This window comes from Anser cygnoides, chromosome 1 (genome assembly GCF_040182565.1).
Source record: "Anser cygnoides isolate HZ-2024a breed goose chromosome 1, Taihu_goose_T2T_genome, whole genome shotgun sequence".
NCBI lineage: Eukaryota > Metazoa > Chordata > Aves > Anseriformes > Anatidae > Anser > Anser cygnoides.
Genome location: NC_089873.1, coordinates 42,991,922 through 43,006,627, shown reverse-complemented (window position 1 = coordinate 43,006,627; position 14,706 = coordinate 42,991,922). Strand labels below are relative to the sequence as shown.

At 38.9% G+C, this 14,706-nt stretch overlaps 1 protein-coding gene across 7 annotated transcripts in view; it reads right to left on the bottom strand.

The window, feature by feature from the left end:
* Nucleotides 1-2,126: 2,126 nt before the first annotated feature.
* The window catches only part of SYT1 (synaptotagmin 1), a 356,177-nt gene continuing 343,597 nt past the window's right edge, over nucleotides 2,127-14,706 (bottom strand). For all 7 annotated transcript variants that reach the window (XM_066993398.1, XM_066993412.1, XM_066993404.1 and 4 more), the window contains 2 exons: nucleotides 10,054-10,187; nucleotides 2,127-5,272 (listed from right to left, as the gene is read on the bottom strand). In XM_066993398.1, coding sequence (XP_066849499.1) covers nucleotides 5,066-5,272; nucleotides 10,054-10,187 — 341 coding nt within the window. In that variant the 3' untranslated portion in view covers nucleotides 2,127-5,065. The remainder of the gene's footprint in view (nucleotides 5,273-10,053; nucleotides 10,188-14,706) is intronic.

Genomic DNA, 14,706 nt, shown 5'->3' with positions numbered 1-14,706 from the left:
CATAGAAAAATATATTCCATGCTTTCTTTAACACCTGGATGAACAACAGTGTCTGAACTGACACTGAAAATAGGGGCTGGACATGACTGTGGTAGATGTGGGGGTCGGTCTCTTCTCACAGATAACTAGTGATAGGACTAGAGGGAATGGCCTCAAGTTGGACCAGTGGAGGTTTGGGTTGGAAATGAGGAGACATTTTTTCTCAGAAAGAGTGGTCAAGCATTGGAATGGGTTGCCCAGGGAAGTGGTGGAGTCACCGTCCCTGGGGGTGTTTAAGAAAAGGTTGGACGTGGTGCTTAGGGACATGGTTTAGTGGGTGACATTGGTGGTAGGGGGATGGTTGGACCAGATGATCTTGGAGGTCGTTTCCACCTTAATGATTCGATGATTCTATGTATGTTCTGAAAAGCAGGACAGTATGTATAGAAGAAACTGAACTGGAATCCTGGAGTGAAAATGCTAATGCATAAATAAATAAGGGCATTGAGTGTTAGTTTAATCAGAAAATATAATGTTCTAATTCTTGCTTTGCATAAGTAACAGGCAATTAACTTTCATTGACTCATGATGTGAAAAGAGATCGAGAGATGTAGATCCTTTGCTTTGGTAACAATCTGTCAGTTGGGAAGAATGTTTTTCTTGACAGTTGATTAGGGGTTAAATGAGCTGAATAAAATTGGTAATTTTTGCTGCATTTCTCACTTAGTATAACAGCTATTATATGAAGCATTTTTCCTTACATTAGTTGTAATAACTGGCTTTAACTGATTAGCCCTGTTGGAAGAACTGTTTTTGATTGACAAAGTGTTTTGGTATTCTCAAGATCAGCCAAAATGGTTGTTAGATATAGAGCCTGGATCAAAAGTATTTTTATCGACTTTCATAGATTTCAGTCTGCTCTTAAGCAAAGTGATGCTCTTAGGGAATCACATGCTTGGTCTGAGGATGCAACAGCTTATGTCGAGGAAAGGAGCAGCAGCATCTCATACCTCCGTAACATGGTACCTGCCTGTATCTCTGGGGAACTGCACTGCACTACGAGAGCATTACCTCGCTCCTGCAGACCAACAGGCAGCGTCTCACGGCAGACGAGTCACAGACGATGACCCCAGTCATTGGCAATCTGGAAGAGTACCGCTGGCAAACCCACCAGGCCCACGAGAAGACGTCGGCCTGCTCTCACTCGCTGATGACCGAAGTGGCATGGGTCTGTCTGGTGCTCACTGACTCTAGACTGAAAAAAACCTGAACATCTGGGAGAAAAGAGCAGTTTCTGAGCAGTGGGAATAGGGAAAAGGGTCAACTCTGAAAATGCCTGTAATGAGCTCCAGCTCTTAGTAAGGCCTGATGCAGGCAATGGCAGATAAGTATGGTTAAAATGATGCATATCAGTAATTACCACAGTGTGGTTCCTGACAGGAATGATAACACTTCTTCTGAGGTGGAGGAAAAGGCAAAGGTAGAGGGGATTGCTGTGGAAAATGTTGCATGTTACATAAAACAAACAGGGCTACAGAATTTTTGTTTGTTTGTTTTTGAACTGTTTCTCTTGGTAGGCTCAGGAACTTCAGCTGTTTTTTAACACAGTGCTTTTCAATCACTTTTCATCCGTGGATTCACTTCTTCACATATTTTTTTCTTTTTTTTTCTTTTTTTTTTCCCCATGTAATGTTTTTATCTCTTATTTACTGATCTTTAGTCTACAAGAGACATGATTTTAAGGTCAGCATTAGAAGTAGCTTTTGGATGTAAGTTAAAACATACCATCTCTCTCCAAACAAACAACTCTCTAATCACAACTGTCTGGAGGAGTACTTACTGCAGAGGTAACTACTTGGAGTTCTGGTCATGGTATAGAAGGTAGTCTATTTTTTGATAGGAAATGATGCTTTTTGTTGCAAATAATCAGACTTCTTTGGAAAACAGGGTAGTAGTCTTTCATCTACAGTAGAGACAGAGAATTCACCTCCTGGAGAACTGCTGGCTGGGCCATGCAGGGGAAAGCAGCTTTCACAGCCCCTCTAAAGGCGCTGTGCCACTGCACTTACTATACTTCCAAGTTAATGATTGTACTAAGGTCCAAGAGTGAAATGTCTTTCTAAAATAGATCAAAAGAGAAACACTGAAACATCAACAGGAAATAAAACATTTTTATTGAATATCTGTGTAATATGTATGTTATTTTAACGACAATTGGAAAACTCTACTGTGGGAAGTCACTACACAAAGTGAAACAAAATATAAACCACCTCATCAAAAATGAAGGTAAAATACGGCTAAAGTTGTCAGCTCGCGGGCCACGAGCGATATGGCAGGATAAAACACCCCAAACATTTCTACAAGATACAGAGAAAACCCACACAGAGAAACACTCAAGCAGGCAGTAAATATACACAAAGGCAACTAGGATCTTTCTACAGCATCAGATTCTAATACTTCACACAGCTTTGTCAGAAAGGTACATGTGGCTTCTTTGAGGATGAAAATGTCATCTTGGTCATATAGCAGGTTCAGTCTCTGAGAATCATAGTACCTTACAAACCAATTCTGCGGTGACATTCAGTCTGGCAGTGTAGGAAGAGAAAGCATTAAGAATACCTTAACACAATGAATCAGTTCTGGCAGTTTGAACCTGCAGCTATCCTGAATGAACAACTGAAAGCTGGAGACCATGAAGCTGAGTATCTGCTGTTACACTGGAAAGCTGACTGTCTAGTTCTCCTCTTTGGTGGGGTTTGGTCCTCAAGATCAAGATTTTTAAGTATTCCAGCTTGATGCTTTGCATGTGTGCGCCTGTTTCTATCAGAAAATGTCTCACTTGTGTTTTTTCCATGTTTCATGTAAAAAAGAAAGAAAATAGGTCTTGCTATTCTTACTTTTGGAGGTGGGGAGAGATCCAGATTTTTACTCTCCTCCCACTTCTTTGCTGCTTCTCTTACCCTCCGCATGCACTGAAAATGTTGGAGCTTGGCTGTCACTGCACTGACCTCTCAGACTGTCACACCTCTCTCAGAAGCAAAGTCTTGAGGGAGGGTGAAAAATTTCGTTTTCAGCACACAGTTCCCTGATTACATTCATTTTTTTTTCTTTTCTTTTTTTTTTTTTTACAATAATTTCTTTTAGATACAATTGAGAAGAACATCACTGATTAATGTCTCATGCCTCCCTCCAAAAGGTATAGCATTTCCGCATTTCTGGGGTAGTTTGCATGACTGAAAATAATGAACTTCTCAAAGCATTATAAATATATTCACAGCTTGGAAAGATAAGCAAGAGGCCTCAAAGGACGGTACATGAGATAGAAGTGATGCCCTAACTGACTTGATGAGATGGTACAAGCTGAGATGACATGCTGGCTAGCCGTAAGATGATTATCTACAGTAAAGCGGCAGGGGGCGAGGGAGAAGGAGGTTGGAAATGTGGAATATTGCACAGGGCTTGACAAAATGCTGCGTGGTCAACCCATTCAATATAGCCTCCTTGTCCCCTGCATAGCTCTCCAGTTCTAAATTGGTCCGTAATAACTAGAACTGCTTGTGCTATGCATTCCTTCGGCAGTGCAGTAGAAGGGAATGGCAGTATTATTACAATATCACTACGGAATAAATTGATTGCTATCCACTGAGAAAACTACATTTCTAAGCACACACGGCAGTCACAGTGATACACAGAGCAGTCTTTCAAGACTCTTATGGAATGACTAATAGCTTCATAATAGTGCCATTTACTACATAATAACATTGAAAACATTTAAAAACTCCTCCTGAAACGAGCATCTAGTATACAGAAGAGGTTGCTTCAGTTTTCTAGAACTTGTTCTTTGTTTTCACTTTTTTTTAAAGGACAAATTAAAACTTAAGTATAAATAGTATATAAAAGGTCACTAGCTGTTCTCTTTTGGCTTACTTTGAAGTGCATTTAGAACTATGGCTAAATTTTGTCATCTTCTGATGGGATTACAATACTGTCTGTTTACCATGAAACTATTTTGTATAATAAACTCACACGGCTGTGTCTAAAAAATATTCTGCATTCCTTCTAATCTGAGTTAGTATAATAAAATATTTTGTTACAAAGTCTAATGTGCAAACTCATTATAATGTGAAATCGTGGATGGAATTCACAGTATGCAAATTTTGTATAAAGGTGATAACGGAGAGCTACTCTTGTTTTCATGGCAGCATTTCACGACCGCTGCATCTCCCCCCTCCCTTCCCCCCCTCCCTGCACAACCTCTAGAATGTTCTTACTTTGTATGTTAGATGAAATCATTGCCTCCTATGGAACTGCTTCCTCGGCTTTCAATCAAAAGCCATTTCAGTCTGTTATGTGTTTGCTTTGGAATATATACAAAAAAATTATATCCTGGCTTCTGGCTACATCTCCTTGAGGTCAGCCATGGAGCTGCTCAGATCATGCTAAGTTGCCCGTGAAAGAAGTCTACCAAATTGGATGTGCCCCTCCAAGATTACGCATAGCGTGTTATTAGAATGGTCCAGTTGAAAGCTCAGATTTAAGTTGTCCTTTAAGATGTCAGTGTAACACTACTAGTGCCTTACAAGTTGGAATTTTTTTTCTGGAATGCAGACGATACAATAGTTACCCTATAATATATTATCAGCTCTCCTATATCTCAGTCAATTTACATAATTTAAAATAGAACATCTTATTAAAAACATCTAGATATACACAGATTAGGAAACGCTTACAACATACAAATACACAAACTAGAAATAAATTCTCAGCATACTGGTGTATATATACAACTGTGTGATACAATAAATAATTTCTGTCATGCTCTATCTACACATCATATTGCTTAAAAGAAGAGTAGATCTGGGGGGGCAGTGGTGAAATGAAGCGCCATTAGAAGGCTCTCTACATTTAAAGTTGTGCAAATTAAAACAGGAATTTAAAAGTACAACTGATCTGTGTCAGGAACACATGGCTGGAAATGAAAGGACCCATATTACTGAGGTATTTACAGATACTGGCTAAAGAGCACTATGTGGGCAAATGCAGAAAGGCTTCTTCTTCTTCATAATTTAATGTAATTTAATTTAATTTACTTCTTGACTGCCAGCATGGCATCTACCTCCTCCTCGGGCTGCAAGGTGTGCCACTGTGCAATGGGCCGCCTGGGGTTGGCCAACATGTCTGACCAATGCCGCAGCTCCGCTCCAGTGCTGTTGTAGCCCACAAAGACTTTCCCGATGGCATCGTTCTTGCCAATCTTGTCATAGTCCAAAACAGTCACAACAATTTGCACTTTCTACAAGGAGACAGAGAAAAACCAGTGAGCATGACAGGAAGGGGCAGGCAGGCAGGGATGAATCTCGGCATGGGCACAAACAATTGAGACTCCATGGATGAGAAGCGGGCAAGTGCATGTTCCCCTAGCCATAAGCAAATTCAAACTCTTGTCTTTGCTTCTTGTCAGCCTTCCAAATGCATTTAGGTTCATAACCTACACATTAACTTGAAATTCACACCCTTGCATCAAAGAGCTTCACATGGGAATCGAGGTTGCATTTCTCCTTTAACAGATTAGCAATGTATAGATTCTGTTGTTGTTACTGAGGAATCAGGCTGCTAGAAATCTGTAGAGCTAAAAGTCTTAAGATAAGCTAATTCAAAAGTAGCTCAATTTAACACATCATTATTGTTTAAGTAAGTTAAACTTAGCACTTACAATTCAGAAATGGCTTTGCCCCAAGTTATCGTTTTCACTGTTGTACTATATTCTGTTTTTTTGCTTTTATTCTTCTAAACAATTGTGTCCCATCTATCTAGCATGCTAGCATGCTTTCAGGGAAATTCAAAAGATAGCCCTTACAGTTGCTATATAGATAAGTACATATCTGTGTGCATGCACAATCATAAGTATGTGTATATACTGTGTATAGTATATATACATTATAAAAGGAGTCAGGAAAATAGGCTGTTTACTCAGGGGAGCTGGAAAGAAGGACCAGCTGCTGTGTCTGAGGGCTCTGACATAGTGGTGCTGCCAGGCGCAGTAAAGTCTGGCCTATGGCTGAGCCGATGGGTGCAGGGGTGCCACTTCTGCTGCAGGAATGGTAACCTCTGGCAAACAGGGTTAGACTGCCCACAAAATCTGTGGGAGCCCATCTGTCAGAGCTCAGAGACCATTTTTTGTTCACTTGGACTGGGCACATTGAAAGGTGGTGTTCAAGCCAGGCATTTGCGTATGCATTTGCGTGCACACACACGCATTCCTCTCCATCAGGTCATTAATATTTGTCGAAGCAGCACAAACAACTACTCCTTCGGTGGAGTGGTGTTCTTCCTCAACAGCATCTAAAACGTTAAACAGCCTTGGGCTGATTTTACTTAACTATAAATGCTTCTCCTCGGGGACTTTCTTTTAAAGATGAACATACAATTCTTTTCCTGACTTCTTTCCATCCCATGATAAACACACACAGCTCCTTATGCCAATGTGAGCTTTCTGAACTGGAGGCAGAAATGCACAGAAACACATTTCTTCCAGAAAAATCTTTTATTCTCAAGCATAAATTTTTAAAATTTAAATATGTGTACAATCTAGATTTCTTACTAGCATGATTAATTTTTTTGCTTGTAATAGGATTTATCTTTTAAAAGTAACTAATGCTTAAGCATACCTGCAAAACCAGACTCATGAGGTCTATTTTATAGAGTCCATTCACTTACAAGGTTCTGTAGTTCTCTGATCCAGAGAAAGAGATGATTCCAACAGGCACTAAAGTATTTATATGGTTGCTGATGACAAAAGTGTACATCAAACTCAAGACTCTCTCTACCCGGAGCACTCAGGATATATGACAATATCCTGAAGCAAGTATTTCTAGATGCCAAAATGATGTTTCTGTGTTGCTGTTTGCAATATACTCACTTTAATGTTGATGGTACCTCCCCAAATGGACATTTATGTTTTAGATGCATGATACAATCACAGATATAAAAAGTAGACACGAGTATCATTTTACAGTATAAAAAAGTTGCCTGCTGTACCTAGAAGCTTGGGAGCAAGTTACTATTGGATTTTGTTGTTGTTGTTGTTAATCATAACGCAACAGTGAGCGCTGTAAACAAAAGACACTTTTTTTTTTTTTTTTGATCTATAAAGATGCAAGAACAGCTAGCTCAGATGGTTAACGCTGGGATGATTTTCACTTCATGGTCTCTGACTTAAACCTACAGAGAAATGTAAGCATCTCTGTGCTTTTGTACTTTATATTAAAGGAACAGCTGCACTGCAAAAAACCAACAGGTGCTAGTAGAAAGCACTACCTCTGCTAATACACATTTGGATTAGTAGTTTCCTTGGCATGATTAGGCATTCTTTGGAGTAAAAGCGCCTGTAGACTTTGCTACTTACAGATGTGGTCTGTCTCAAAAGTGGTGAAACACGTGCTTGATTTCCCTGTTAACAACAGGGTTTGACTTCCCAGTGGTATTCTCACATTGTCTTTCAAGATCCCACTTTCTTACACACTTATTTCACTTAAGAGTCAAAGTCCATATTTGCTATTAAATTGTTTGGCCCATTTTAAATTACATAGATGTTCTGCTATTGAGCTGCTTTCCCTCCATCAGCTCTTTCTTTGCTCTCCGATGATCACAAAACTTATATAACCATTATTTTTAATTGTCTCTGAAAGTCTCTTAATGACTTTTACATGAATTACCCAAAATAATTCTTACCATACTAAGTCTAAATAGCATTTAAGATGTGTTTTTCTAATGATGAAATTACTATAGTAACTATATTGAAATAATTTGTAAATATATTCTTTTATAACTAATTACAAAATACATTGACATATGACCAAAGTCCATAATTACAGATTTTAAATTGAAGCTACATGTTGAAGAAAATAGCCATAATTATTCCCACATACTTATCAAAAAAGTGGCAAAATTTTAGAGAGCTAAACTACAACACTTTATGAAAGGTCTATGTCCACCTTACAAAACCGACAGGATCAGAAAGCAAAATGGCCAAGTACTCACAGAATGTAATCATGCCAAAGCACATGTTTGATAACTTGGAGGTATCTATTCAGGTTCCCCAGTCCTGTCCCTATTCAGAAATCAAGACATTCCAGAGAGGCTCGATGTGATTGATCTTTTTTGCCTCTGGCTCTTCGGTGCTTGTTATGAGATTTTTCACAGGCACAATGACCAGCTTTCATTAAAATCAGCGGGAATTAGGCTCCAGTGGATTTCCCACTTTTGATTCCTAGACTCCATAGACATCTGTACATGCTGTGGGGTATGAAGAAACTCCTGAAAGGGACAGTCATGCATCCAAGTCCCAGTGCCTCATCTTCTCTAGCTTTATTACCTTTGTCAGTACCAAGTCAATAAAAGGCAAGCACACAGCTTTTGTTGAAATGTAGGCCCTAGCTGCTGGACTTCTCTCCAGTACAACTGCTATCAGAACCCAAGATATAGATTCTTAAAACCCTTACCAGGCTCTCATCTAATCAAGAGGAGGCTGCATGTCCCTATTTGCATTGCAGTTTTCCCTGAAAATGTCTGTTGGCTGTCATTGTCTTGCTACATGAGGATTTAAATGGCATCAGTGTTAACTGATGGCACCTAGCTTGTACCTAGACCTCTTTTAAAGCCCACAAAAGCATGTATTCCCAGACTGTTTTAATTATTGTCATTCAACCTGGGAGGCCCCTGAAAGTAGACTTTCCATACTGAGCTCCATCCAGAAAAGAAATTATTTTGCTTAACATCTGCATGGTCCCAGGTTCCCTCTGGGAGGGTGGGATGCCACCATGCAATTCTCTTCTCCTTCGAGGTTATTTAAACCACTGCATCTTTCCCTGACAATGAACACTCTAACAAGTGAGCAACAGAACAATAACAGCTTAACACTAGCAGGTAAGACTTAACAAAAATGGAGGTGGCCTGTACCAACTTATCATTACGTGGCTTACATTTCAGAGATCAGATCCAAGATCAGTCTTGCCCTTTCCAAGTGATCCCCCCAACAAACAGATGAACTGATGCACTGTGGTCAATCATATACTTAGCTATTTATGAAAAATAATGAGTGTTGCACTCCCAAAACAAGCCATAGTCTCAGGTGACAAAAATACTTCCTTAAGACATTGCAGATCAAGGTTCAAATTCACTTAGGGAGGGGACTGAACTCAGTGCAGATTTTCCATATGTCTCCTGAGATGGCTAAGAAGACCACCTCTCTTGTGAGAAAACGTTATTTAGCTTGAGAAGTCAAATCTCACTCTCATGAGTGAGAGATGACTTGACTTCCAGTAGCTCAAAGGTAGGCATCTGAGTCCCTGAAAACAGATGACACTGCTAGTGTAGGCAACCTCCAGCTCAGCGTGCTGGCTTCTGAGCCTCCTAGTTTTAAACACTGAAATCCTTGGGAACAGCATCCAGAGAACTACTAGAGCTCCACCGAGCTGACAAGAAACAGATCCTGACTGATCCCTGAACCTGACTGAACCAAACTGACCCCTGAGATTCTCAAATCTCTATTTTCCAAGAGATGTAGAAACCACTGAAAAAGTTCTAATTGTTTGGTGGGTAACTGGAAAAAAATGTGATTACAAAATGTGTTTTACTAAAGAGCGATGTTACAGTGCTTTCAACAAACAGGTCCTAAAAATGCAGGGAACACAAATATGATCAATGATATTGATGCATTATTTGAAATAATTTGGAGGAAATTACTCTATATGCCTTTTCTTCTATCCCTATACATTTTTTGCAGGCACATTCTTTTGCTATCTCCCTGTGGATTTTTTTTTTTTTTCAGAATCCATTTCTGTTAACATAAAATGTCAGTTATCCATTTCTCACTGATGAATCAAAGCTTCATAAATACTGTGCATTTTATCATTTCCCTCTTGAAGCAGTCACACTCATCTAATGTAGCACAGTGCTGGCACCTAGGTGCTAATGAAGGCATGCACACGTGATAATTAACACGAGTCCTGTTAAATATTTATAAAGGCTGAGAAATGGAATGCAGAGAGAAGACAAAACACTGTTTGACATTACCTGAATTTGCTCGAACGGTACTTCAAAGCTGAAAGACTCATTGTAGTAGGGATTCAGAGTATTCTTTTTAATTGTGGTCTTTTTCTTCTTCAGCCTCTTACCATTCTGCATCAGATGGATTTTCACATAGGGATCTAAGTAATCAAGAGAAGAAGTAGAGGTAAGAAAGGTAGTTCAGTGCACTTTCTACAGATTTTAATCCCACAAATTCCAGACTTGATGAAAAAAAATAGCAACAAGCAATTTGCAATTTAACAGTCTTAGTTTCCACTGTAGAAAAACTCCTATACAATTGCAAAGCGTTCCCAATGGAAAAGGTGCAAAATATTTATTGCACTGTCTGCTTAACAGCGCAAGGGAAGAGTAAATTCCCACCTAACTTTGTTCTCCAGTTCATTAATTGTCCTGGAAACGTTTTTACTGAAACATTATTTACTAACTGCCGACATGTCTTAGCAATGGGCCTTAGTGCTGTGAGGAGGGTTTCCCACGGAGCTCTGAGCATTGCCGAATACAGGCAGGGTGTGCGCGGGGCTAGAGGCTGGCTACTCCTCCCCTCACTCCCTTGTGATGTTTTGTGGGTTTTCCTGTCCCGAGCTCCCCGGGGAGCTGCACAGAGCACACGGCCAGGGCATGAGGCAGGAAGGGACTTTGCCCCACCAATACTACTTCTCTATCTTAGCGCTGCATGCAGCCGGAGTAAGGTTCAGGCCATATCAGCATAAATTATGAATCGGTTTTGCTGCTCCCTACTGAAATCCTATTCTTATTTTGTATGACTTCTGGTGGCTAAGTAACAGCAATGATTTAGTACCTAATCAGGTATTCCTCGCACAAGCAAAACTCATTGAAGTTACTGCCATGAAGTGATATCTCAGTGGTTATACTTCCAATGGAAATTTCGCCTGCTTAAAAAAACAGCGCTATCAGTCTTTAATCTGTTACAAGAGCCATTTAGAGAATGAACTAGCAGTTCTTCCATGGCGGTGTTAATTAGCAACACCTTCACTGAGCTTGTGTTTTTGTTTAGGCCTACCATAAAGCACCATTTGAAGAGTCTCATGCTCATCCTTTTCAACAACCTGTATGGTACAGTCACCAAAATTTAGGTATGCACCCCTTTATCTTTAGGCAGCTGAACTATGATGGAATTGAGGCAAGCCATCCCTCTAGTGAGTTGGTAGGAGCTGTACAAAACACCCATCAACCACAAGTCAAGTGTGGCAAATATTAAGAGAACCTGAATGCAAGCTATCACAGGAAAGGGCTTCTCCTGAGAAAAGGATGGGGCACAGAAGAACCACAAATGAACACTGAAATTAAATATTACCACTATGAGCAAACCATGCTTTATGACCCTCCAGTGAAGTTCATGCTTGGAGTATCTGAGGAGAGTAATTGCATTCCGCTGTTAAAAATGTGCCTTACTGTGGAAGACCGAGGAGTTCAGGACAGTTAAGTTACTGGAGTGACTTGATCACAGTCTACACTACCTCCAAAGGGAATATAATTTTGGTAGTGGACTCTTCAAGTCAGCTGACAAGGGTATAATAAGATCCAATGGCTGTGAGAAGAAATTATACAAATTCTAGCTTAGAAATAGAATGAGGCTCCCGATACAGCTGAAATAGCTTCTCAGTGTTTGTGATGAGCTCTCTATCACAGAGGGTTAAGATTCCTTCTCCCTCAAATGACGTGAGTTCAAATACAAATTAAATCTGGGTAGTTTTATGCTCTAGGCTACATAGGGAATTGCAAGGGTTCCTTTTGACTGCACAATGTATGAATAAGGGCAGAGCAGAAACGTGAACAGCAGAAATGCTAGCAAAAAGACAACAGAATTCTATTTTTTTTTTTAAATACTGGGTTCAACACCATGGCATACTGTGTTTTGAAGGTGGAAAGCTGGCAGACCTGGATTGCTTCAACATTAGCTGATTCTTGAGAAAAGCTCATCTACCTGGTTACTTTTGCTCAGGCTCTATGCTGAGTGCACAATTGTTTTGACATGCACAAATGATGTTTTAGTTATAACTAATATACAGTGAGAAATTTCAGTAGTCAAGGAGCCAGTGGTAGTGTGTTATGATATGGAAATTAGATATAATGCTGTTAAAATATAATTTGAGTAACTAGGCTGGGCTGGGAGGCTAAACAGTTCAGTAATACATTATTATTAAGGGGATTAGAAATGAAGAATTCTATTAAAATAAATGTAGTCAATATAAGAAAATCATTTATTGACCTGTGTTTATACACAGAAAATATACACAGATTTGATGATTATTCATATGCCTATAAGGAACTCTATAGCAATGATTTATATAGCAACACAAATACATTGCTATCTAGATAAACATTCCATATTTTGGAAAGAAACGTTTTAAACCTAGAATTCAAGTGCAAGTGAATATTTGGGGACTACATGTACCTACACTTTAAATAATTGCTTCTATTGACTTTAACAGATGTTCTATCTTTCTGCTGTTATTATAGCAAAATTTGACCTTGGATAACTCATGGCCACAGACAGGCAAAGAAGATAGGTTTTGTGGTTTCTTTTTCATGTTCTAATCAGTTTCTTATGTTTGTCCGTCCAGGGATTTGAGTTAGGCTCAGAGAAATGCCAATTTTTCAGTGGGAAAGATTCAAGTGGTACCAGGTTGCCCCCGTAGTGCAGCTGTCAGTGGCAGAGGTCCCAAATGGAGCACAGAAGGGTACATAGCATGCATGTACATACCATGTGATATAATAGCTTCAGGTTTTCTCTACATAGGGTGAAATTGTCAAGCCAAACCAAATACAAATTAAAAAACTAAAAAACCTAACTGAAACCATGTTCCTTCTTTTCTAGTTTTAGGGGAAAGTATTAAATAACTATACTCAAAACTATATAATATATATATATAACTAATATATGTATATACATATAACTAATATATGTATATAACTATATACAAAAACAGAGCAAATCAGAATGAGGTGTCCAGCTCAAGTATACAAATGGACAGTGGAGATTTTAACTGAGTTTATCCTCATTAGATTGCACATCTACTTTCTGTTTCTTGAAGTATCCTGGTCTTACCTAGTTCTCTCCTCTCTTTATTCTTCTACATCTAATATCTGACTCCTCTCCAGCACTGCACTATCTTCAGTTACACTCTCCTCCCATACCCCACCACATTAGCCCTAAATCCATTAACTTTCCAGTAATCTATTTGTTTGTAACCTACACAGACAAACTGATACCTGCAACTTCACAAATAAACCTCTGAAAAAGACAGGTTCTGTTCCACCATGGAAGGATAACCAAAAGAAAGCAGAAACTCTGAGAAGCACCAGTCTCTGGTAATTTTTCTGAGATAAGGTTTAGTGCAAATGGAAACATCTCTCTACTTGCAACGTAACCTCAGTTGTGGCACCATTACTCATGCCGAATAATGCTTTAATATGTAAATAGTCTTATTGAACAAGTGAGACTAGTAAGGATGACAGAACTGATATTACAGACTAGCAATGATAATTTGTATGCTAAGTGCATAGCACGGGCGCAAAGGCAGAATTCTTTTGACCCTGTGTAAATGTCTACATCCAATCCCAATGAAATTAAAAAAACATTTTTATTTATGTACTCTGGATAATTATCTCATTCCAGAGCAGATATCTGTCTTTGGTCAAATGGATTGTACCCCAACATATTATTTCTCGCCACCTATACAAGGCAGCCTATAAACTTTGATGTAAACAGTTATACTGCAGAAATTTCAAGTTAGAAGACATGAATATCACTCTGTTTTTTCCTACAGTTTTGTTCCTTTTGAGTAAACAAGAGTTTAGATCTACATTACATCCCCAAGACATTACATTACCAATCTAGAAGGGATATTGCATCCAGGGCACTACAGATGTTCCTCTGCTAAAGGGGACAGAATGGCTGTGTGTGCCTTGCTTAATAATTCATGTTAAGCAATGTGTGTGATTAAATAAAATTCTGCTGTTTATTCCCTCATTAATGGTCTATCCATGAGTGCTAAAAAGCTGTAAAATTCATAACTATTTGTGCATTGTAAATTTTACACTAACATCTCAAGGGAGGCTAGCTGAACAGCTTTTAGAGCACTGGGGGACCAGCTGACATACTTTGTTTTCCTGAAGTTTGCAGTAAGATGCCAATATGTTATTTAAAGGATAAATAAAATGGTATGTCATATCGGGCAAAGACATCTTGATTCGTGTGGACTGTGATGCCCATATACGCAATTAGAATCCACTTAAAATAATGACTGGTTCACCACTATCATGTTGTAGGAAAGATGCTCTTAATTATCAGAAGTTTAGAAGAAGCAAACTTGTCATTTGGAAGAAAATACTACATCAAAAAAGAAGAAAATCATGGCTAATGAGTATATCTAAGGAAAAAGTGGAACTCAGAATGCCCATCAGTGGGTTTTAAGATGAAAAATATGTTATAGGGATCAGTAGTTAATGAAAAATCATTTTCCACTTAGGTAGCACTGAATTCAGCATACAAATTTCCACTTGTATGGATCTTCAGCAGAAAAATGTCAACAAAGTACTCAACTTGGAATGGCTTTACTACAGTGGTTTATTCTGAATGCAAACATAAGGATGGTGCTGATCTTTGATAAATAT